The sequence below is a fragment of the Eptesicus fuscus genome, chromosome 13 (assembly GCF_027574615.1).
Source record: "Eptesicus fuscus isolate TK198812 chromosome 13, DD_ASM_mEF_20220401, whole genome shotgun sequence".
NCBI classification, from domain to species: domain Eukaryota; kingdom Metazoa; phylum Chordata; class Mammalia; order Chiroptera; family Vespertilionidae; genus Eptesicus; species Eptesicus fuscus.
In genome coordinates, this window is record NC_072485.1 from 75,000,469 (window position 1) to 75,024,219 (window position 23,751).

At 44.6% G+C, this 23,751-nt stretch overlaps 1 protein-coding gene across 1 annotated transcript in view; it reads left to right on the forward strand.

The window, feature by feature from the left end:
• The window catches only part of SLC1A2 (solute carrier family 1 member 2), a 45,946-nt gene extending 22,859 nt beyond the window's left edge, over window positions 1–23,087 (forward strand). The window contains exons 7-10 of the mRNA XM_008146805.3: window positions 4,490–4,684; window positions 8,475–8,609; window positions 18,453–18,684; window positions 22,949–23,087. Of these exons, the coding sequence (XP_008145027.1) occupies window positions 4,490–4,684; window positions 8,475–8,609; window positions 18,453–18,684; window positions 22,949–23,020 (634 nt within the window). The 3' untranslated portion in view covers window positions 23,021–23,087. The remainder of the gene's footprint in view (window positions 1–4,489; window positions 4,685–8,474; window positions 8,610–18,452; window positions 18,685–22,948) is intronic.
• Window positions 23,088–23,751: the final 664 nt, after the last annotated feature.

Sequence of the window (23,751 nt, forward strand, 5' to 3'; positions counted from 1 at the left end):
CATGGTATGTGCTCCTTGTGAAAAGTTCAGACAGTGAATAAATTTTTGAAGAAGACAATGAATATCACTGAAAGGTTAAACTGGTAGCGCGCAGGCAGTCTAAATAGCCATCTCAGACGGTGAATAAAGAAAAAGTAAATTTATTTAAGGAAAAGGGGATAGAGGAATGAGGCTGTCCAAAGGGAAGGGCTACACAGCACTGAGCCAAAGGGCATTGGGGTCATGACCACAGCAAAAATATACTTGGGACAGTGAAACAAGGAAGGGCACAGAAGAAGTAACAGCAGAGCCTGGCCTGGACTGCTCTGGCTCACTGAGAAGTCAGAGAAAAGGGGGCCTTGGAGACAGGCTCAAGGGGTTAACCCAGGACAAGCTGTCGCTGCCCAATGCTCCCCTGGTTGCAAGTCTTATGGGGTCCCATAGAGGTTAGGGGATACATGCCTGTGGGGGAAGGAGAAGGGAAGAGGGAATGGCATGGGCATGCGCCTTGGAGGGAGAGCGTAAACTGGGTCCTGCATGGTCAGTGCATCAGGAGTATATTTATCTCTTTCTTGCAGGTGGGAATCTTAGGGGAGGGCTTAGGGGAGTGTCTCAATAGAAGATTCATCAGCTTTCCAGGTGTGGTCTTTCAGGGTCCAGGTCTCCACTGGTTGGTCAGTGTCAGGGCAGGGGATCATAAGTCAATGCAGCTGGTCCTGAGGCAGCCACAGTGTCACCTGTCTAGTTTTGCTACTTTTCTGGGCCTGGAGCTGAAATACAACTGAGGCCTAGATGTTATCTTTAGGGAGGAAAAGGTCAAGGGGTCTAAACCGCCTGACCAGTGATATGCTCAGGGAGCATAGGTTACTCTGGAGGCGAGGTTCTTGTTTTCCCAGTTTTGCCCCTTGGTAGGCATCCGGGGCTTTCTGCCCTGGTGAGTTTCTGTCCCTGGAGCATTGTCCTTGCTCTTCTCCTGTCTGTCTAACAATCACCAGTGATCCCACCACCAGTGATCATTGGTGGTAGGTAACCTTTTAGTTAATCTTTATAGTTACATAGCTTTCCAGTCCTTACTATACATAGATATGTAGACTGCTATTTTTCACTGGTCAACACATCATAAAAATTATACCTATCCTATAATATAGATCTCTCCACTATGTAAGAAACTACATAAGAGTACTCTGTATGTACCACACTACCGCCCCCATCACACCCCTTGATGTACATTGAAGGCGTGTCTATTAAGCTGGACGGTGACAAGCATCCTTGTAACTACATCTCCGCAAGGCTGTCGGATGACCCACTCAGGATAAATTTCTAGAAGTGGGATTTCTGAGCGCAATGGTCAGCACGTTGGTGGCTTAAAACCTATCGCCAGATTGCTAGTCAGGAAAGTATGTTAGTTGAAGTCCCACTACATGGGTGTGAGAGGCTGCCTTTCACCGCCTACTCACCCGCACCGGCGGGTATCACTTACCTCAATACTTTCCAGTCTTATTGTGAAAAGTGATCTCATTGGACTTGCATTTCTTTGATTACGAGTGAGAGGAAGCATCTTTCTGTGTTCTTATTGACCATCCCGCCCTCCGCTCCTCCACTCTGTGAATTGTTTGTGACCTTAATTTCCTGTTGGGGTATTCATCCTTTTCTGATTGGTTTTCAACTCTCTTCATGTGTCAGAATATTAACCCGTGTCAAATGTGACAAATAAGATCTCCCTCTACTTTGCACTTATCTTTAAATTTTACAATACTTTCTGCCAATAGAAGTTTTTAATTTGTGTGTCGTTGGAGCGGTCAGTATTTTCCTTTAGTATTTAGAATTTCAGTTTTGCTTAGGAACATCTCCACAAAAGATTATAAAGCATTACTTTATATTTTGTTCCAATACATTTATGGTTTTGATCTTTAGAGTGTTTCAAAAATATTACTATTACCCTTTCTTTGAATAACTAGACATGTAACCCAGTACCTTTACAAGACAAGCTAAATCTTAAAGGCGTGTTTGTCTTTAAATCAGACAAATGCTAGGGTTATTTGACAAAAGCCACACCAAATGTGAGACCCTTTTCTCCTCCTTACCCTGTATTTCATTTGAAAACAGAAAAAGAAACCAGTGTGGTTTTAATCTTCAGTTAAAATGTGGATGTGGAATTTTTTTTTTAAGAAAAAAATTTTTAAGCCAACGTGACAGCAGTCACCCTACCAAGAAGTTTCTTTGCCATCATGGCCAGAGGGGAAAATACAGAGCCGCAGGACAGCCAGCTAAATATCCTTCCGCCCCTGGGACCTTGGAGTGAATGGGGATGTGGAAGGGGCTGACCTGCTTTTCTCAATGGGCACAGAGGCCAGTGTCAGGGAGGCGGTCGGAAGGGGACTGGCCTGGGACACACCTCTCTGCCTCCCTCCAACTCCAGTGCATGCTGTTAAAACTAACCTGGGGGAAAAAACTCTCAAGTATCTGATAGTTATTATTAGCAACATTTGAAGACTGTCATCAGCCATTGAGGCAGGAGCCCAAAAAACAATGGATGTGGAAGGACAGGAAAGAGTTAAAATGCTCAGGAATCAGTTTGACTTGGTTGGGTATATACGGATTGTTAAGGCACAGAGCCTGTCCCATATAGAAAGGGAGAATGTCTTCATGCTTTATCAGTATTTTCCTTAATCTGTTTAATTAGCTAAGGACCCCTTGGATGACATTTTGGGGACATGGATGAAATAATACAAATTAACGTATTCCAGTCCTCCCAAAAGTGTCCTTAGAGTCACACCATTGATAATCCTGGCCGCCAGCCACGGTTGGTTGGGCAGCCATTTCGGGCCAGTCGTGGTGTCCTGGCAACCTTTCGAAGGGGTCCCAGAAAGGGTGGAGGGGGAAGGTGCAGGTGAGAAAGGGACACTAACTTCTCATGAAAGCAGTGGGGACAGCAAGCCAGGTACCATGGCACCTGCAAATGAAGCCAGACTCCAACTTCTCTCCCTGGGTTTATTTCTTCTCCCTACCTAAGACCAAGGAGGGGGCCCGAGACAGACCCCTACCCTGAACTCACAAAGAACGTTCCAGTCAGATGACTCTGGCTTCTCTGGGTTGGTAGTGGTAGCTTGTGGGTCAGTGGTTTGATAAGATGCAGGTTTAGGTGACCTGAGTTTTACAGCTTCCACTTCCTTGGTTCGGAGCGGGCCCTGGAACCTGCATTTCAGGTAGGTTCTCTGAAGGTGATGGTCCTCTCCCACTCTCTGAGAAACTGAGACCTCAGCAGGTGACTGCAGCTTGGCTGGAGCCCTAATTCTAAATAGTAAAAGGAGGAACTATGACTAAGGATATAAATGCAGGAGAGAAAAAACACACCGGAAAAAAACAAGAGAATAGGCTCTGCCAACATGGCTCAGTGGCTGAGCATCAACCTATGAACCATGAGGTCACGGTTCAATTCCCTGTCAGGGCACACATCCGGGTGTGTGGGGCATGCAGGAGGCAGCCAATCAATGATCCTCTCTCATCATTGATGTTTCTATCTCTCTATCCCTCTTCCTTCCTCTCTGAAATCAATAAAAACATATTTTTAAAAAACCACACATGATAGAATAGACCGCAAAGCACTCCAGTGGCACTATGAGTATTCTGCATTGCTTTTCATGTCCTCCTACCCTCCCAGGCACCTCTACTCACATGGAAATAATATCCTGGCCTTCAGTAAACCTTATCCTACAGGTCTCTTGTTTTAGAAGACGCATGACCTTGTCAGGCATTCTGACCTAAGAGCTGGGTCATGTGGTCATGAAACCCCATGACGCCTGGGAGGAGTGGGGGTGAAGTCACTCCACATTGGGTCTTTGATGAGCTACAAAGTACATGCTTTTCTGCCCTATGTCGTTGGAGAGACTGTAGAGTTGGCCATTTATCAGGGAGTTGGAATGCCTGTGAGGGTCCCCCGTGAGTTGTTAGGAGCTTGGGTTCAGGCTGAATGGTGCTGAATGTGTTTGTCTTTGCAAAATTAGCAGGCACAGCTCAGGGCAGTTCCCAGGGGCTGGACGCAACCCACATAGTCATCTTCTTGGAATCAGTGCCTCTAACATGAAATTATGGGTCATTCAATAATTCCTCATTCCATTTCACAGTTGACAGCTGATTCCTTTCTGACCTTTCTCCCCACCCCTTCCATTTCAATTAATGTGGGCTTCAATATTAATCCAAGATGGAAATAGTGACCAAAGGAAAAAGAGAACTTGCAGCTCTGAGTAGATCTCAAAAACCTGAACCAACGAAAATATTTTGCTGCCTATTAGCATGTTAATAAGAGTGAATTTGAGCCTCCAAATTACTCGTTTTCAATTTGGCTCCAGACACTGCTTTTTTGCATGTCATGTTGCTCAACTGAAACAGAAGAACAAAGACGTGGTGGTGGCATTCCAGTTTCTTTGTTCTGCTTCTCTACAGTGGACCTAACTCTTCCCTCTCTCTATCCCTCCTTTTCCCTCTCCTTCTCTCTCTCTCTGTCCCTCAGTGCTGGAACTTTGCCTGTCACCTTCCGTTGCCTGGAAGACAACCTGGGGATTGATAAGCGTGTGACCAGATTCGTCCTCCCGGTCGGAGCAACCATTAACATGGACGGTACAGCCCTGTACGAAGCCGTGGCTGCCATCTTTATTGCCCAGATGAATGGTGTTGTCCTGGACGGAGGCCAGATTGTGACCGTGAGGTGAGTGAGGGGGAGGGGTGAAGCCCTGAAACAACCTTCTTACCTTGTCCCCTTCCACACTAACTCGCTTTGACAGGGGCCACTTGCATTTCAGTTCTCCTGGCAGGAGAATGATGAAGGAAATAACAGAGGAGAGGAATGATTGTTCGTCTCAGAGGGAAAAGATTGTGGCAGGGGAGAAGCAGGCTCATACCAATGCCTTCTGCTTGTGTTGGGCATATGAGATTGCTTTGGAAACTTGATATTATTTGAATTTTAACAACCCTGTGATGTCGCAAGGCAGTTATTCCCTATGCTCGTTTAATAGATGAGGAAGTGCAGGCTTTGAGGGGCTTGGACGTTTGTCCAAGGCTACGTCATTAGTAATGAGCTAGCAGGGCTGAGTCTGGGGCCAACGCTATCTGACTCTGGATCCAGTTTGTCTTTCATTAAAATATGCTCCCTTCAGCATTCCAGGTGGTGATGGATGAAATTATGAAATACTGCAAGGAAGAGATTCCTCAGTCAATATAAAACATTTAATTACAAATAAATAGCAAGTAGTTTTGTTTTTAATAAAGCTATTTTTACCATATGTATCATTTAAAAAAATTTAGAAAGAATACTTTTCCAAGAGATCATTAAAAACACATGGCTTCTCCATAAACTTAAAGATCACACCTACTTGCCTATATTAATTTATCCAATTCTCACAACCACCCTGTCAGCTCAGGCGGCTATAATAAAATACCACAGACTAGACGGCTAAACAATAGAATTTATTTCTCCTAGTTCTTGGGTCTGGAAGTTCAAGATCAAGTTGCTGGCAAATTCAGCTCCTAATGAATGCCCTCTTCCTGGCTTGCATATGACCTTCCTCTCACCGTTTTTGCTCACATGGTCTGTCCTTCATGTGTGGACAGAAATAGCTGACCTCTTAAGTTTCCTCTTATAAGGGCACTAATTTCATCATGAGGGCTCCACCCTCATGACCTAATTACCTCCCCAAAGCCCATCACATTGGAGAGTGGGGCTTCAACAAATGAATTTTGGGGAGATATAACTCAGTTCATAGCAGCACTATAGAAGAGCCTCAGTTTCCTCATCTGTATAATGGGAACAATCATCACATAGTCTAGGGAGGTTGACAGCATTGTGCCTTGTACATAGTCACCTGTCAATAAATGCTAGCTACCGGAATTATTACTGTTATTGATGCTAAATGAAATATAATACTCCCAGAACATGAAAAAAAAATATGACAGCGACATAGTGAGGGAAGACATGCTTCAGGTCATAGTATCAGGCCTTTTAAATCATGTCCTAACTGCATGTGAGACTGCCAGGCTCCCTTGCTTTAAAACTCAAAGATGAAAAGGGTGCCTTAGTGAAGCCCCTTCTTTTGGAGCCAAGCAAAGATGATTTCTGGTCCCTGAGTTCTTGGCCTTGAAGACAACCACACGGCCCATCAAGTTCACACCATTAAATGAGAACATAGAGATGGGAGAATGGACCAGTGACCAAGTGGTTGGGATTCATTAATTCAGACTTTTTAATGTGGGGAGGAATCAAGGGACAGCAGGAACAGCATGGCATTGGAATCAGGCAGGCAAGTGTTCAAATCCCAGCAGACCATGTTTGAGCTGTGGGACCCTACGTTTCTCCACCCATCGACCCATGATTTCCTCATGGAAAGCAAGTACTACCCTATGAACCTTGCAGAGCTATCTTGAGGTTCTGCTAATGTGTGTGCAGTGCCTTGCACAGCATCCAAGAACCAGCCCTAGAGACGTGAGCCAGGGAGGAGAAGGACAGGAAAAGGGACGAAGGAATGGAGGGGAGATCACCACTGCTCAGGGAGCTTCTGCAGGACTTAGAATTGCATGGACACTCAGCCCATAAGGACATGATTGGGGTGGAGGAACTGAGGGGGACCAGCTGCCAGGAAGCATTCTCTTTGTAGAATTTGTCACACACAACCAAGCGGTAACCAGACAATGTGGCCATAGTGCAAAGGCATGTGTAAGAGTGACTCATAACAGAAGCAGCTGGGGTTGTAAACGGCTGAGGCCAAGGTCGTTGGAACTTGGGAAGTTCCCCTTCCCTGGTGCTTTATCCATGTCAGGGAAGTGGCTGAGAATTCCCACCTTCCAGCTCTTGGGGTTTAAGGGAAGTTTTCATTGCAAAGCAGCCTCACCCTGTGTAGATTTTTCAGTAAGAATAATATTGGGCAATTATTGAGGGTTATCAATGCTATCTTCTAAGTGCTTTTTATTTATTAGCTCCTGAGGACCCCATGCGTGAGACCCCATTATTATCTCCTTTTCACAGATAAGGAAATCAAAACACAAAGAGTTTAAGTTGCCTAAAGTCATGTGGTGAATAAGTGGCAGAGCTGGGATTTGAACCCAGGTCGTTCAACTCCAGAACCTTCAATGGTGATCACAGCACATTGCTACTTCCTGTGGCCCAGATGGATCCAGGGAAAATGGAATTCTCTAAACCCTGACACCAAGACCGTATTGGTGGGGCAGGGAAGAGCACAGATGAGTCCTGTAGATCCCTCCAAGGGAAGGTGTCTTAGCTGTAACAGGCCTAAGTGTGGAAGGAGGACAATATGGGAAGATAAGGCTAACCACAAAATGTCCCAGGGCTTTCCTTTCCTCATAGTGAGATTAGATAAATTCAGGTCCCTCCCAACTGGAAGACCCCAGGATTCTGTGCTTGGTTACACTCATGGTCTAAACTTGGTTACCCCAGTTTAGGAACCTGGCGGAGTCCCTCTAGAAACTCTAGAATTTTATTACTGCAAAGAAATCAGCACCCCTTTCTTTCCAGCACCCACAAAAGCAAGTTTGGAATCTGTATTTTCAGAAGCATCCTTCCATTTAGAAATGACAGCTTTTTTTTTTGCTTTTTTTTTTTTTTTAAGCCTACAGCACCCGGTATTCCCAGGCGGTCTCCCATCCAAGTACTAACCAGGCCCGACCCTGCTTAGCTTCCGAGATCAGACGAAATGACAGCTTTTGTAAATGGCACCTAGAAAGGAGGAGACAAAGTCACCGCCCTTTGCTGGACCACAGAGGCCCCTGGTGTTTCCACAGGGAGCATGAACCCTAGATTAACCCCTCTTCCAGAGATAACTTCAAAATGGTGCTGGGTGTGCCCTTGGCATTGCTTGGAAAGCCAATGACGAGATGCCTCAAAAAGAAACCTTCCGTTATTTCATTATCATTTGTTGGCACCCTCTGTCGGAATGATGGATTTTCCAGTCCATGATGAACTGTCCAGGCATCTGAAGCCTAATGTCATTTGGAATCTGTTGATTTGTTCCCCCGATGTCCACTGGGTCTGGATATTTGCTATTCTGAGTTCTCATGTTAACATTGGCAATGGTCTTCTCAGATTCTTGCCACGTAGTCCAGAAGTCTCTGGTGTTCAAAGAGACATAAAGGCGTAAGCAGAATGCAGTGATATTCCTGTGGGAGCATTAAAGTGACTTGTTTTTCTTCTTTAATATTTCATTACCTGATTTTGGAGCCACGCTTATTTTATTTTAGCCTGTGATAACTAGGCTACTGGAATATCATGATGGGGATAAGGCTCCAATCCATGAATATATGTTTCCATTGCAGTTAAGCAGAATCCAAATAGACTCAAATTCCTGGGTCTTGGAACTCTAGATTTTTCTATTTCTTGGGAAGAAAAGGGAATTTATGATTGCGAGGAACATGAAAGCTTAAAATTGCCAGAGATGATTTTGCCAAGGCCATTTTCTTTTCCTGTGACCTGACCTTTTCTGTTCTCACAGCCTCACGGCCACACTGGCAAGTGTCGGAGCAGCCAGTATCCCCAGTGCTGGGCTGGTCACCATGCTCCTCATTCTGACAGCCGTGGGCCTGCCAACGGAGGACATCAGCCTGCTGGTGGCTGTGGACTGGCTGCTGTAAGTGTTTGCACATGGGGTTCTGCTGGGGACGTGAATACTGCCTCCAGGGGTGAACTAGATGCAAGGTTGCAGCCAAGAGCTTAGCTGATCCTTTTTGCAACTCCCTCACTTCCTCCCTCCCTCTTCCCTCTAACATTTACTGAGTGCTGATTTGGGAACCAAAGGGGGGGAAAAAGATAGAATCTTTGAGAGCCTCACAGTCTAGTGGAGGAATCAGATAAAAATTATAATACAAGGTTAGAAGCTTAGCAATAAGGAACCAAATACTGCGACACGCAAAGGATCTCAACCCATTATATTGAGTGAATGAAGCACAAAGGAGTATATACTCTATGACTCCATTTAGATGAAGCTCTATGAAAGACATTATAATTCTTTGCAATAGAAAGAGATCAGTGGTTGCCTGAGCCCAGAGGTAGGGGCTAGAGGATTAACTAGGAAGCGGCCTAAGGAAATCTTTAGGAGTAACAGTGTTCCCTATGCATAGGTGTGTATAGGTGTCTACAGTTGTCAAACGATGCATTGAAAATTTACATGTAGTGTGTGTAAATAACTCTTCAATAGAGTAGATTAAAAGGATAATGATAAAGGCGCCATCCCAATCTAGGATGGGAAGGCAGAGTGGAGAAATCAGGAAACAATGAGCATGGCTACTGAATTTGCGTGCTCCCTAGGTGCCAGCTACTCTACTGAGCGCCTTACATCTTCCTCTGACAACTGAAAGTTTGGTGGTATCACTCCCAAATTATAGATGAGGAAGCTGAGGTTTAGGGTGGTAATGTGACTTGGAAATGAACAGAGATTTGACCCTAGGGCTGCTTGGTTTTGGAGGCAACCACATTCATAATTATGACCATATATAAGTTTATAATGGCGGTGATAGTTGAGCTGAATCACAGCTGGTAGGTAGAAGTTGCCCAGGTATACATAGATGGAAGAGGAAACAGGACATTCCAATCAGGGCAGCCCGTACAAAGGCACTGAGGCATTGTGGGGACCAATGAGTGGTTTAGTATTGTTGGAGCACAAAGTGTGAGGCAGGAAGTGTCAAAAGTCAAGCAAGATGGACAGCCTTAAAGGCCACGAAGAGAAGCTTGAACTTGACTGCACACATAGTCTAGCACCTTTCTCAGTGAAGGACATTTTCCTAGTGTAGGGCATGCCCTGCACATTCACAAAGGTGGGCCAGTCTAGCCAGATGGTCCCCAATAAGGAGATTGTAATTGATCCTTGCTAAGGGCGCATTAGGGTTCTGATGTTCTGTGGGCTGTACACAAATGCCTCCTGTCCAGTCTTAGAGCTGCACAATGGGCTGGTTGGTACCATGACTTCAATGTCAGAGGCACAGAGTGGCAAGGACTGGGCACAGAGGTCCACAGCCACAGTACACATTTAAAAAAACTGCTCCACATGCCAGTGGCAGTTCTTCTGACATGGACTGGCATCGATTTTAAGAGCCAGAAGCCGCATTTTATGGACTTGAGTTTCCCCGGTGCTAAACTAAGTTCCTCCCTGCTATATTTTAAAGAGAGAATCATGCACATGGCTGAAGGACATCGGGGAAGACTAGAAGATAGCCTTGTCTCTCCATAAAACTTGCCTGCAATTAAGGTTTAGGTTAAAATGAGAAGTGGCTTCCTGGACATATTCTCCTTAACTCAGGAGATTTGTAAGGAAAGTTATGAATCTTCCTGACTCATTCTTTTGTCAGCAGAGAAATTCTCTGGAAATGCCTTTAGAGGGAAGGTGAAGAGCATGTGAAATTAACTTTTATCTGTCTCTGCCCATCTCTCCCAGGTGGTGGTGGTGGTGGTGGTGGTGGTGGTAGGGAGGGGCCTCATGCTGGCTTGATTGTTCTTCAGTTCCTGTCACAGCCCCTTTCTCATGACATTTGCAGACAAGGCAGCCGTGGGCAGCTGAGGTCCGGTGGTGGGGTATGGTTGGAAGGACTGAGGGAGAATAGGATTGAAGGAGACAAAGGAGTGGGGTAGGATTTGGGGAAGAAGACAAAGGGATAATAACAACATTAGCAATGGTTTGGGGACAAACACAGTAGGAGTTCAATAGACGCAACCACAGAATTGCTGCATAACAACCAGGGCCCTTTGTACACAAGAAGAAAGACAGAGCGAGCTATTAAAATCCCATCTAGTACTCCTGTGACTTTGTTCACTGAGTCCTCCACCTCTTTGTCCCTTGAGCCTCTCAAACCTGTGTTGTCATCAAGTGCCCCTTGCCTACTGTGATGACATTGCCTAGTCTTTTCTTGGGCTTATTTCTAAGGCCCCAAATTCACCTGTTAGAGGTCCAGAGTTGGAAAGGTTGGAGAAGACAGACCTATTAGGGTCACCGCTGGTTCTACATGCTAACCAGAGGATTTTTTGTTTGACCTGTTTTTTTCCTCCTCTCAGGATTAAAACAAAACAAAACAAAAAGCCTAAGTAGGGACAAATGGGGTACAATCAAAGTCTCAGCCACTTTTAGAATTCAAGTTCTCTGGTCCCAGGAGGTCAGCCATTGTGGGCCTGGTCTTGGCAGTCAAGCCTGTTGGATAAGACTCAGATCATGAACCATCCAAGACTCTGCCTACTTTTGACCTAAATGCTAGCAAATGGAAAAGGAGGGCTGGGTCCTCCCAGATCACCCCACAGGTGCTCGCATGCTCACACTTGCATAGAGCGTGGGGCATCCTCACTCCAGGGCTGAAATGCGCTAGCAGAAGGGAGTTGGCTGAACGACAACCAAAATGATGACACATTAGGATTAACTATATTGCTGACACCAAATTCGGTCCCAGGCTGGGCTGGAAAGGAACGAGCGAATGAAGAGCTGTCCTCAAGTTCTGGGGGCTGCTCTCTAGTGATCAGGGGAAGAGAGGCAAAGAGGCAGGTGCCCCGAGTCCGAGCTCTACACTTACTCTCTGTAGGACTTTGGGCAGGTTGCTTACTCTCTGGACCTCATCATGTGTATAGGGAACAATAACTTACCACTTTGAAAGCAGAGTCTAGACTCTATGCCCTTGAGTGTCCTTCTGGTTGTAAGACTCAGACTAGGATTCTGCAGGTGATGGATGTTTGTATACAAAAAAAAAAAAAAAGCATGAATGTTCCTTTTAAGAAGAGAAGAAAAAGGAAGGGTAGAGGATCCTGGGAAAATGTGCATAGGGGTCTGTGCGTAGGTAGGTCAGACCTGCTTTGAATTAGTAATGGTGCCGCCTTCTTTGCCAGCAGCCAGAGAAGTTCCGGAAGCACGCTCTTAGTCATGGGCTCCATGGCTGTTGGGTGCCCGTTAGTGTGTGAGTGGCGAAGGGGGATGAGTTGAGATAGGGGGAGGCTGCTCGTTTCCGGGGTAGTGTGGGATGTTTGTTCCTCTAGGCAAGAATTATAAGCTTTCATAACTCTAGCCATTTTTCAATTTAAAACCAAACAAAGCCTGCAGTGACATTTAGTGTGCCACGCTGTTTGCCAACTGCTGGAGACCAGCCACCCCATCACTGTCCGCCAAGCCCTGGGCGCTTTTCAAAGGGCAGGCTAGCTGCTCTGTAAATGTCATGGTGAAAAACCAAGATTCTGGGCCCCGAAAAATGCCTGAGTCCTAGGAACACCGGATGGGCAGGGCTGGTAAAACTAGAACCTTCCCCAGAGTCCAGGAAGCTCTTTGTGTCGGGAATCCTTAGCAGATATTTTTCAGCGACCTGGCTGACACCCCTCTCATCGTGAGGAGACAGGATGGAGTGAAAACTGGGAGTCTGTACCAGGGAGAAGTGATAAATACCTGGGTCTGGCCACAGGTGGGACAAGAAAAGCCAAAGTAAAGTGAAAGCTGAGTGGATTGATGGCCCATTTATTACACGAGACTGCAGGTGAGGCCATTTCTGGGGACACCTTTACTAGTTTGGATATAGTTGAGATGGCACTTATAAGGAAGGCCTTAAAGGGCCTCCACCCTGCAGTGGATACTGTGAAGCTCCCCTGTTAGCATCTCTCCCTGGAAGAGATAGAGCAATGATTCCCAAACTTGAGCATGCACCATTATCTCCTGGAGATTCAGAAGGGCGGGGGTGGGGACCAAGAATGGGGGCATTGATAACAAGTTCCCAGGTGATGCTGATGATACTGTCCAGGGACCTCACTTCCAGAAGCAATGGTCCAGAGACAGGGAAGGGGAGCAGGAGTTCTCCATTGTGGGTAGTTGAGCATCTCTATACTTTTCTGAGCACCAGTTGACAGAGTTGACAGTTCATGCATCCATACAATGAAAACCGGTGGAAAGGATGCAGGATACAGCTAGCCAATTTTTAGTGAGTGCTCCTTAAGTGTTAGACATTCTTCTAAGCACTTTATATGGACTCCTTTAAAAGTCGAAGCAAGTTTTGAGGCAGCTAATAGTATTGTGCCTATTTTACAGGTGAGGAAACTGAGGCTCAAAGAGAAGTAACCTATCCCAGTTTAGTGGATATTGAATGACTAAACTGGAATTCAAACCCAGATGATCAGGCTGTTGTTCTTTGGGGGTTCCAGGCCTGCCAATTGGGTTCTCATTTCTTATTCTGATACATGCACACAATCTCTCTCTCTCTCTCTCTCTCTCTCTCTCTCTCTCTCTCTCTCTCTCTCACACACACACACACACACACACACACACACACACACACACACACACATGTCTGGTGGAAAAGAAAAGCTATTCTTACATCCACCATATCTCTGAACATTCCAATGGTTTAGGCTGAAGTCTTTTGCTCATTTTTTTCCTACATCTTACCTCATCTCCAGTCTGTGTCAGCATGGAATGTGACCCTTTTCTACTTAGTCCTTCCCTCCACTGACAAAGTATCCCTGATTCAATGCAGTATAATTGCAGATCAGGGCAGTAGGGTGATGGTTCTGCACAGCAAATTCATTCTTTAATGTTTCACCAGAGAAATACATGCTCATGGAAAAACAAGGGGAGGGGGAAATCTCCAAAGAGTTATAAAATGAAAAAGGAAAAAATCTCCTTCGCCTACAATCGGATCATGAAGGAGAGCAGAACAGGCCACCCCAAAATGTTCCAATTGGCATGTGGATTATTTTTAGTTGAAGGCAATCAAGTCCCAGCAGATTCAGGAAAAACTTTTTACCTCCCCCTGAACTGCTAAAAGAATTTAGAAAGGGGGCCTGTACCAGGAAGAGAGCTCTTACCAGAGATGACTTTTTATAGAAGAGACTAATCTGTGTGGCAGGGCAAACATCTGTTTACCAAACATCTGTTCTTCTCGTCTTCCTGTGAATCCTCTTCCTTCCCTTTGAAACTCCAGCCCTAGCCCTTACCCTTAGCTCAGGATGGTATATGAGCCTCGTTGCTTGACTGCTGGGAGTCTCATATTTTTATGGGGCTCCCATATGTACAAAATTAAACTTGTTTTCTTCCTGTTCATCTGTCTTATGTTCATTTAATCACTAGACCAGCCGAAGAACCTAGAAGGGAAGGAGGGACAGTTTTTCCACCCCTACAATCTGAAGCCTTGTTTCTCTGAAGAAATCACTGTTTATAATTTTAGGTAGCACAAAAAAGTAAACGTTTAATATTAGGCATCCCTTTTCTTGAAAAAGAAAATCCTTCAGCATTTCCCACCGCTGGGAATCTCTCCCTACATTCCCCTGGGAATCTCTCCCTACTCATGTGTAGTCCCAGCCTCAGTCTCTCCCCATCGTGCTGGGCCTCCTTGCCCTCTGTCTCCACATCTTTCCCCAGCTCTCAGGGCACTGCTCTTATTTTCATAGGTGAAGTCATTTGGCTCTCTGTGTCTCCCTCTTTTTTGTAGATCTTTCCCAGAGTCCTAACTCTTCACCACAAAAACATCCAACTGATGTTTACTAAACAAACAAACAAACAAACAGTTATTTTTCTAGATTTAATCTGCCCTCTTAAACTAACAATCCACCCCCCCACACACACCTCCTTCACACACCTGCCTGTCCCCTTCCCCCGTACCTGCCCATGTCTTAAAGAGATAAAACATGGTACCAGCCCTCAAAGAACTTATGGTTTAGTAATGGGGACAGATGTGGTCAAAAAATCCCAACAGAATGTACTAGGTGTAAAAAAAAGAAATGTATAAGACTTGGTGGAGGAATAAAAGAGGAAAAGATACTCCCCTTATTAGTTGGAATAATAATGATGATGATGATGATGATGATGATGATGGTGATGATGATGGTGATGATGATGATGATAATAAACAATGATGACGATGAGCAGCCAGGGTTGAGCACTGCGTTTGTGTCAGGCGCCATGCCAGGTCTTTTAGATGCAGAGTTTGGCAGAGGGCCTCTCAGATGACAAGCGCTCAGTACATGTCAGCAGTTATTTTCTTCTCAACGTGCTTGGAGGTGGATATTACTTTCTCTGTTTTTCAGAGGACAAAGCTGAGCGGGAAAGGCTAAGTACCTTGCCCTGCCGGAGCCAGGATGGCAATCCAGGCTCGAATCCAAATTCACACTCAGCCAATGCTTCTGTAGGCTCTCCTTCCCTTCCCAAACTCAAGTGGCTTAAGCCCTTGGATTCCCAGAATTGTGCCAGTGCCAGCCTTCTCAGCTCTGGGGCCTCAGGTGACCCCTCTGTCACACTGGGCACCCTGCCTTCTGAGAGGCAGACACGATGGCTTGTTTGTATGAATGTTAAGTTGAATCATATGAAACATTACAGGACTTATAGAAATGGCAATTTCATATGGTTCAACCCAACAGAAGGAAGCAGATGAATGTTGGGTGGCTTTGCTTCCCTGGCTCTGTTCTTCTGTGAGAAGCAGGACTTTCAGACAATTCCATGTCTTCTTGCCAGAGGATTTAGATCAAGAGATAGACAGGAGAGACAGACACCTTGGCTTTTCTTCCAGGGAGCCAGACCCAGTGCCTCAGCGTGAAGCAGCTTATTCAAGTCCCTCTCTTGGCTTTGGTTCCTGATGGCTCCAAAAGCTATGTCATCTGTCATAGCATCCAATCCAATAAAACATTCTGCTCTCATCGCTCCTCCTTCTCACAGTCCTGACACAGCATCCAGACCCAAGGATAGCGTCAAATGCTCTAAAATTCTCTTTACCAAGTAGCCTAAAAGCTCCTGAGGTCAGCAGGGTTTCCTACATGCTCAGAGCGGGTTTCAAGAGAAAATGAAAGTATTGGCCTGTGAAGGAATTTTCCACGTGTGAACCATAACCTCCCATATCCTGCTTTTGGCCAGAGTCGGACTTCCCCAGAGTTGGCCAGATATTCCCCTGGTGGCCTCAAAGACAAAGCAAAAATTCTTTTATCTTCTGTTTCCCTCCATCTACCATTCCTTCTCTTCACCTTCTCGGTCATCTTCCTGAATAAGTTGATTATAATGTCTCCCCTTCCTCATTTCTTGTTCAATGTACCACCTATGGGGAGCTGACTTCTCTCTCTGCCTCTGTGTTAAAGGTGCCCTTGTCTGTCAATACTTGCCTCTGGGTTGTTACAACCAAGAGACACTTCTTTTTCTTAGGTTACCTGAGCTCTAGGTAGTAGTGGGCATTGTCCATCACACCCTTATTTTTTAAACAATCTTCCCCTAAACTCTTCTACTTTCCTTTCACCTTTGCTGACTCTTGTTCCTTCACACATTCCTTAAGTGTTGTCTGCTCTTCTCACGCTACATTCTCTCCAAGGATTAAACTGAACATGCCCTTGGCATCCACCCATGGCCGCTGTAGGTGTTGACTTCTAATTCACTACTTGCAGCTCACATGTCCCTTTTGATCCACACTCCAAACCATTTGTGGGACATCTCCCCTCTGCTGGGTCAAGGCCCTCACCTCACTCAGTATGACACCAGAGTCTTTCCCACCCCAATCAGTTAGGACCCATAAATATGGTAGCAATGTCCACTGGCTGCCCAAACTAGAACCCTGAGGGAATCCTTGACTCTTTTCTCTTTTATTCTCTATAACCAATCAATTCTCAAGTCCTGTAATTCTGTCTCCTAAATCTCTCTCAGATTCATCTTTCTTCAGATCCACCACCTCTTCACTAAGTGGACTTTGCTCTGTCTTGTCCTTCATCAGTCCATTCTTCAGAATGGAACATGAGTGATCTTTCTCTTCAATGGATTCTCATTACCCTTGGGATAAAGTCATAACTCCCAAACTGGGCTGATAAAGCCTTACATGATTTGGGCAGTTCTTACTTTCTGCCTCTCACTGCATTCATTAGCCATCCCGAATGCTCCTGAGTGCTTCTACTGCCTAGATTTAACATGTATTATTTTCCTCTTCTCTGTAGCTCACTGTCCCAGCTACTATCTCCCCCTGAAAACATGAATAAAGATGGAGTCTTGAGGTCATTCACAAAATCAGGCACTTGTAGAGATTGCTAAGAAGCCCCAATATAAGGGTATGAAGAAGAAAAAAAATACCTGATAGTATTTAAGAAAAAGCATGGACTCTGGAGGCAGCCTGACATGGATTCGAATACCAGCTTTTTCCCTGACCTGGACTAAGATGTCTCACCACAATCTTTACTGAAAATCCTTCCTTCCTTCCTTCCTTCCTTCCTTCCTTCCTTCCTTCCTTCCTTCCTTCCTTCCTTCCTTCCTTCCTTCTCTCTCTCTCTCTCTCTCTCTCTCTCTCTCTCTCTCTCTCTCTCTCTCTCATTTTCCAGCATTATTCTCTCTAGGATTTTGAGTGTCTCATCAACATTTGAACTTATGGATGAGAGAACACAGCTTACTCTTAAGAACTTAATTAGTTTTCCGGTTGCTGATCTTCTAAAAGAGAGAGTTATCAGCCATCCTATTTTTTTTTTTTTTAATCAGAACTTGAAAAACAAGATTTGAAGAAGGTTTTTTCTTAACAGTTTCTTGTTCAAGAGGCACTTGGGAAGATTTAATTATTTTAGGTTAGTAAAGAAAACAAGACAAAGCAATTTGGTTTTTCCAGGATGCATAATCACTACACATATTGGTCAGGAAGAAAATCGTGGCTGAGTTTCTTACCCAACAGCTGGGTCTGTGTATATGTGTGTGTTACCCTGGGGTGCAGGGGAAAGGCAGTGTTAGTTCCAATCCTTACAAAAACATGAATTTTCTATCATTGAAATTCATAGGTTGTTATTCTTTTCTGTAGAATTCATAAATAAAATAAGTAGAAGTAATCTTTGAAGTAGAGTCTTTTACAAACAATTTAAATCAAGAATACTGGATGCAGCCCTAGCCAGTTTGGCTCAGTGGATAGAGTGTCAGCCTGCAGACCAAAGAGTCCCAGGTTTGATTCCAGTCAAGAGCACATACCTCAGTTGCAGGCTCCTCCCCATCCCGGGCCCTGGTCAGGGTGAGTGCAGGAGATAACCTATCGATGTGTTTCTCTCACATTGATGTTTCTCTCTGTCTTTCCCTTTCTCTTCCACTCTCTCAAAAATCAGTGGGAAAATATATTCGGGTGAGGATTAAAAAAAAAAAAAAGAATACTGGATGTAGCTAGAAGTGTCTGGAGCCTGGACACTAATTCTGAGATCTAGACACATTATTTTCCTCTAATTATTCCTTCCCTCCTTCTCCTCCTCCTTTTTCTTTGCTATTGTTTATTGGGTGCTTACCTTTCATCAGACAATTTTCTAAACAATTTATGTACATTTTCTCATTTAATTTTCACACAAGATTATGAGATAGCAGTCGCTATCTCTAACTGACAAACAGGGAAATTAAGGTTAAGCAACTTGCCTGAGACCAGGCAGAGGGAAAGGTAAAGCCTGAACTCAACCCTAGGTCTCTGGTTCTAGACCTTGACCTCTCAACTACCATGGCATTCTACTTCCTCACTAAACATTTTCTGTTCTTTGTCTCCAGGGATAGGATGAGAACATCCGTCAATGTTGTGGGTGACTCTTTCGGGGCTGGGATTGTCTATCACCTCTCCAAGTCTGAGCTGGATACCATTGACTCCCAGCACCGAGCACATGAAGACATTGAAATGACCAAGACTCAGTCCATTTATGACGACATGAAGAACCATAGGGAAAGCAACTCTAATCAATGTGTCTATGCCGCACACAACTCTGTCATAGTAGATGAGTGCAAGGTACCTTTCCCATTCATGGATATCGAGACCTGTATATGATAGTGCATGCTCGATTTCTTAAAATGAACACCAAACTCCTGCATGTATTATTGTCACATTTATTTTTCTAAAGAATCATGTAACCCAAGCTTCTGTGAGTCCCAGATCATCTAACTCTGTGTCTAACATGGCTGGAAATCAACAGGTCTAACAGTGAAAGAGCCAATCAGTTGCTTCTCTCGTGCATATGATATACAAACTCTCATTCTGATTCCCCCACCCACTCTACAAATTTGATTGTTTTTCTTGAATATTTTGCCCAAGAATTTGTGGTTTCTAGGGTTTTGCTGGCTTTCAACTTTTCTGTTCCTCAAGTGAAGCACCAAGAGAAATACCCAGATTCATTTAATTTATATAGCACAAGTTTTCCTCCTGGCTATGAATCATGTATTGGTCAAAAACTTGCCCACATAACTGTGCAGCTGGTTTCGGTTAATAATTTTGGTGGGAATGTGAGTTGTGACCCGGCAGTCACTTTGCTCCAAGTATGGGGACATTTTCAAATAAAGGATAACTATCCTTCAGGACGATCATCCATAGATGTCTTCTAAAAACCACTACATTTCACACACTGCCTGGCAGCACCCTCTTTCCTGAAGCAAGGATGTTCTGGACTCTCCTAAGCCATTGGGTGCTAAGTCTTCAAGCTCGATAAGCTCTTTCTAGCCTTCATTGTAACTAACTTGGCATTGTCAAAGGCAGTGTCATGACCAGAGCGAAGCAAACTTGGAGAAACCCTGGCAGGTGAGCAGAGTCAACTCTGGGGGTTGGGTTGCTAAAATGGTCCCAGGTAGCATTTGAGGAAAATTTGAACCCGACAAATATTTCTGATACCTTTTTGATTCCTGTTGACGAGATCTCATTTAATAGTTGATTTCTTTATGTGTTACTTCTGGGTCATTCTAAATATATACAATGGCTTCTGCCAGACTACTTAGGATGACACAGAAGTAACCCTCTCTACTGGAGTGTAACATAGGTCCAAGTCTAATGGACCAGCCACAGCCTTTTGCTCCTCCCTTCTATATGAGGTCCATGTGTGGGTGAACCAGGGCTCTGATACAAATTAGGGACCCCACCCATCAGGAGGCAATTGCATAAATTAATTGACTCCGTGAAAATGACTTAAATTATTAGTAACTCAGATGTATCTAAAGAATATACTCCATTTTCCTAGAAAATTAGTATTTCATACATCTAAATAAATGCTGGATTATTTCCCATTAAAATGTTGGTTTGGGTCAACAAGGATCAACATTCCCAAGGAATGGCTTTATGCTCTATTATATTCAATAAGTATTTATTGTGTGCCTTGTGAGGTTTAGTTGAGCAACCCCATCTCATTCCTATGACCATATATATTTTTATCACATTCATCAAGTGTTTATTGAGTGGCCATTATCTGCAAAGCCTTGAATTAGGCAAGGGAGAACAGAAAAATGAATGTACAATTTTGAAGTGGTGGTTAAGTTTTGATCCCAAATTACTTACATACAAGGAAACATAGTAGTACTGAACAAAATGAAATCACATATTTTCTAATTTTGCAATTATGTATAAGAAGACTCCTAGTTGTTAACTGTCTATGCTGTGACCTTTATTGGGGCATTATAAGAGGCTTAGCAATATTGTATAGGACGTGTATTGAAGAAGGTATGTAGGCATGGAGATATCTTTAGATTTCAGAATTCCTGGATTTTTTTTTTCCATTAAAGAATATCAAGTACATCAGGAGAAATTTGCTTTTTTTTTTTTTTAAAGCAAAACAATTCAAGTTCTAAAAGGAGATGTTGGTCAATTGTCCCTATCAGTCGGACGTAAGCCCATGAGGAGAGGAACTGTGTTCCCATTTGTCAGTACTGTGTCCTAGCACCTAAAGCAGCGCCAAGCATGCAGTAGGCGCTCTAGAAATATTTGTTGAATGTAGCCTTTTAGCATCTTGGCCCTATGCTTTAATTCAGGTAACCTTTTTTTGCTGGAAAATTCCATAGAGATAGTGGCTCAGTCTCCATAACCTACTACCCAACCAACCACCTGCAAACTTGCTGTTGGATTAGCATTTAGATTAGGGGTGGGGCACGTCCAGCATGTGGGCTGTACAAGGCCTGAGGAATCATTTGGTTTGTCCCTGCCAAGGCATTAGGGGTGAGTTAATTAAATGACCAAATGTAGCAGGGTAATTTTTTAAAATCATATATGAGCGTTTATTCCAATACTGCCGGCAGTATGGAAGAGCAGCAGTTCATCCACAAAAATGTGGCAGGATAATTTTTAAGTTGATAATTTTGTATGGCCCGTGAATGATGTTATAAATATCCAAATGGATCTTGGCAGAAAAAAAGGTTCCCACCCCTGATTTAGATGGTCAAGTAGTGAAACTGAGCATGTCATGGAAAGGATGCAGTGGCCATATTGCTTTAATGGCTATTTCGGCAGTTTGGATTTTTTTCGTGATGGGATTGGGTTCAGCTCAGTGAAGGTTAGTTGGTCCTCAGGCGTTGCTAGGTGAGGCAAATTGACTCTCCTCACTCTAGACCAACTAACTGAGTTGACACTGATGTGGGGAGGCAGCCAGAGCTATGGAGATGAATGAGCACACTTTCCTGGAATATCTGAATCACATTGATTCATGCCTTTGAATTTCCTTCTGGTCCATCCTCCGTCTCACTCTTTTAAAAACTGAGATGGGAGACATCAGTGCTTACTGGCAGTTCCCTCCCTGTGTTTGCTTTCCTGTTACTCAGGTGGTTGGAGCAGGAGGGGTGCCATGGATCGGGGAGTGGAGTCCCAGATTGCTTTAATCCAGCCAGACAGGGAAATGCCCCAAAAGCTGCTTTTTCCCAGCTACTTTTCAAACACAGGCCCCAGCATCAAAACAACAACAACAAAAGGACAAACCCCCGCCCCCCATCCCCCCTCTCCCCCACCCATTGTGCTGTCTGGTTTTCCAAAGGCACCACGCTGTGATTGAGAGTTTTGCTCAGCTATGGATCTGGTTCCTCACTGAAAGCCAAATAGGCACATCCAAGGTCAGAGAGAACAGGCAGCTTTCTCCAGGCAGACCGCGTGCCCCTTCCTGGCAGTCTGTCCTGACAGTTCACTGAAGGGGAAGCCACTTTGCTGCAGCTCTGGTCAAACTTTAACCACATCAAGCATCGTTACCTCACCTGGGTCTCTCTGTTTCCAATCGCTCGCCTTGTGAAGTAGTTTGAAAGTGACGCAATAGCTTTTGTATGTTAATCACAGTAACTGCACGCGAGGCGGTCGTGGCTGCTTGCATGTGGGGGCCTGATGGGGACCGGAGGAATGACTCCTTTTTCTTTTCACTCGCTTGGTTCGTGAGGGGCCCTGGGTTTTCTGTTCCCAGCATGTTGTGTGTGTCCATGACGCATGCGTTTCACTTCCACTTGGGGAGGAAGGTCAGATTTCTTTCAAACATTGCTGCGTTTGTCATGTCTCCATGTTCTAATGCTTCCATAAATCCAGTCTCTCCATTATGTGGAATATCAGTCGTGGGTTTAAGTTTGCACATGACGTTGAGGACAGACAGATGGAAGGTAAGCTAGGAAAAATGTAGACGTGGAGGGGAAAACCTCCCATTGTGTGGAAGGGTTCAGTTCGCTCAGAGCCAGGGGAGCAGAGTATAGACAGTCTGCTGATTGCATTTGCTTAGTAAATGGCCTCAGACTCATTTAATGCCCCCTTTTTGTTTCTCATTTGTAAAGCCCGCATAGCTTATTTGCTATCCAGACCGGCGTGCCTTCTGGTGTTAAAATTGGACATGTGTCAAATTCACCTGGCCTTCTTGCAACTGAACCTTTCACGTGCATGAGTAGAACTAGCTGCCTAGTTCTGGATTTTTTTCTCTGTGGTTGTATGGAGTAGCACACGGGCACTATTGTTTAAGGACTGCGTTCCTGTGTGATGGGTCTATAAGTAGTTAGACACCCCCACAACCCTAAAAGCATAATAGAAGTTATCCCCCAAATTGCCTAGTGTCTCCAGTCCCTCAATAGGCCCCCAAGGCAAATAAGTATTTTTTTAATGTTCACAAATCAGTGTTGAGACCCAAGACCAGCTCAAAATCTGGTTGGAAGGGACAATATTTAAAACTGATATCAAAGTCATGTGGTCTAAGCCGGATTTGGTGCTCCTCCACGTAACCCACGGGGTGGTTCTCTGGTCCATGGCCTGTAAGCTGGATCTTGATGATGATTATTTTCAGGTAACTCTGGCAGCCAACGGGAAGTCAGCAGACGGCAGTGTTGAGGAAGAACCTTGGAAACGTGAAAAATAAGGATGTGACTCTCAGCAAATTCTTGAATAAACTCCCCAGTGTATCTCATGGTAAAAGAGGATATAAACAAGCTTTCTTTAAAAAGGAAAAAAAAAAAAAAAACACCTATATTTCTATGTTTACTTAATCTGTTTAGCCGAGGCTTAGAGGACCTGTTGTGAGTCAGTGATAGGCATGGTGCTGTGTCTTTGCCAAATAATGCTTCGTAACCGTCTAATGTTCTCGCGTGTGTTACTGTCGGAATGGATGCTGCTGGAGGAACCATTTGAATTGAAGACACATTCTTGCCAGCTTCCCTTTTCTCTCAAGATGCAGGACCATGGATGCTCTTTTCCCAGGGGACGCGACTCAAGCTGTGTGGTACACTCCAGGGATTTGGGGTAATGAGCAGACACACACCGTGTGTTGTTTCTCCAAGTATTCTCCATGCTTCGCCTTGTTACGCACAAGAGATTCTGTTAGGAGCCCCTAGAAGTAATTCTCCTTCCGTGTCTTGCAGGGTTTGCCCATGTGTTGATAAAAGCAAGTACTTGTCTTAGGGAACTGTGACAGTTTGTCTTCTGTCTGCTCTTTTAGCTCAGTGTTTCAGAGAGCATTGCAGTGGGAGCGGACCTGTTGAAGGCAGCTGGCTGTGGAGCCCAGTGAGCCTCCGCTCTGTCCCACCTAGTCTGTGAATGTGCATTATTGAACCCTCAGAGTATGTTGCATAATTTGCTCTAAATTTGATAATG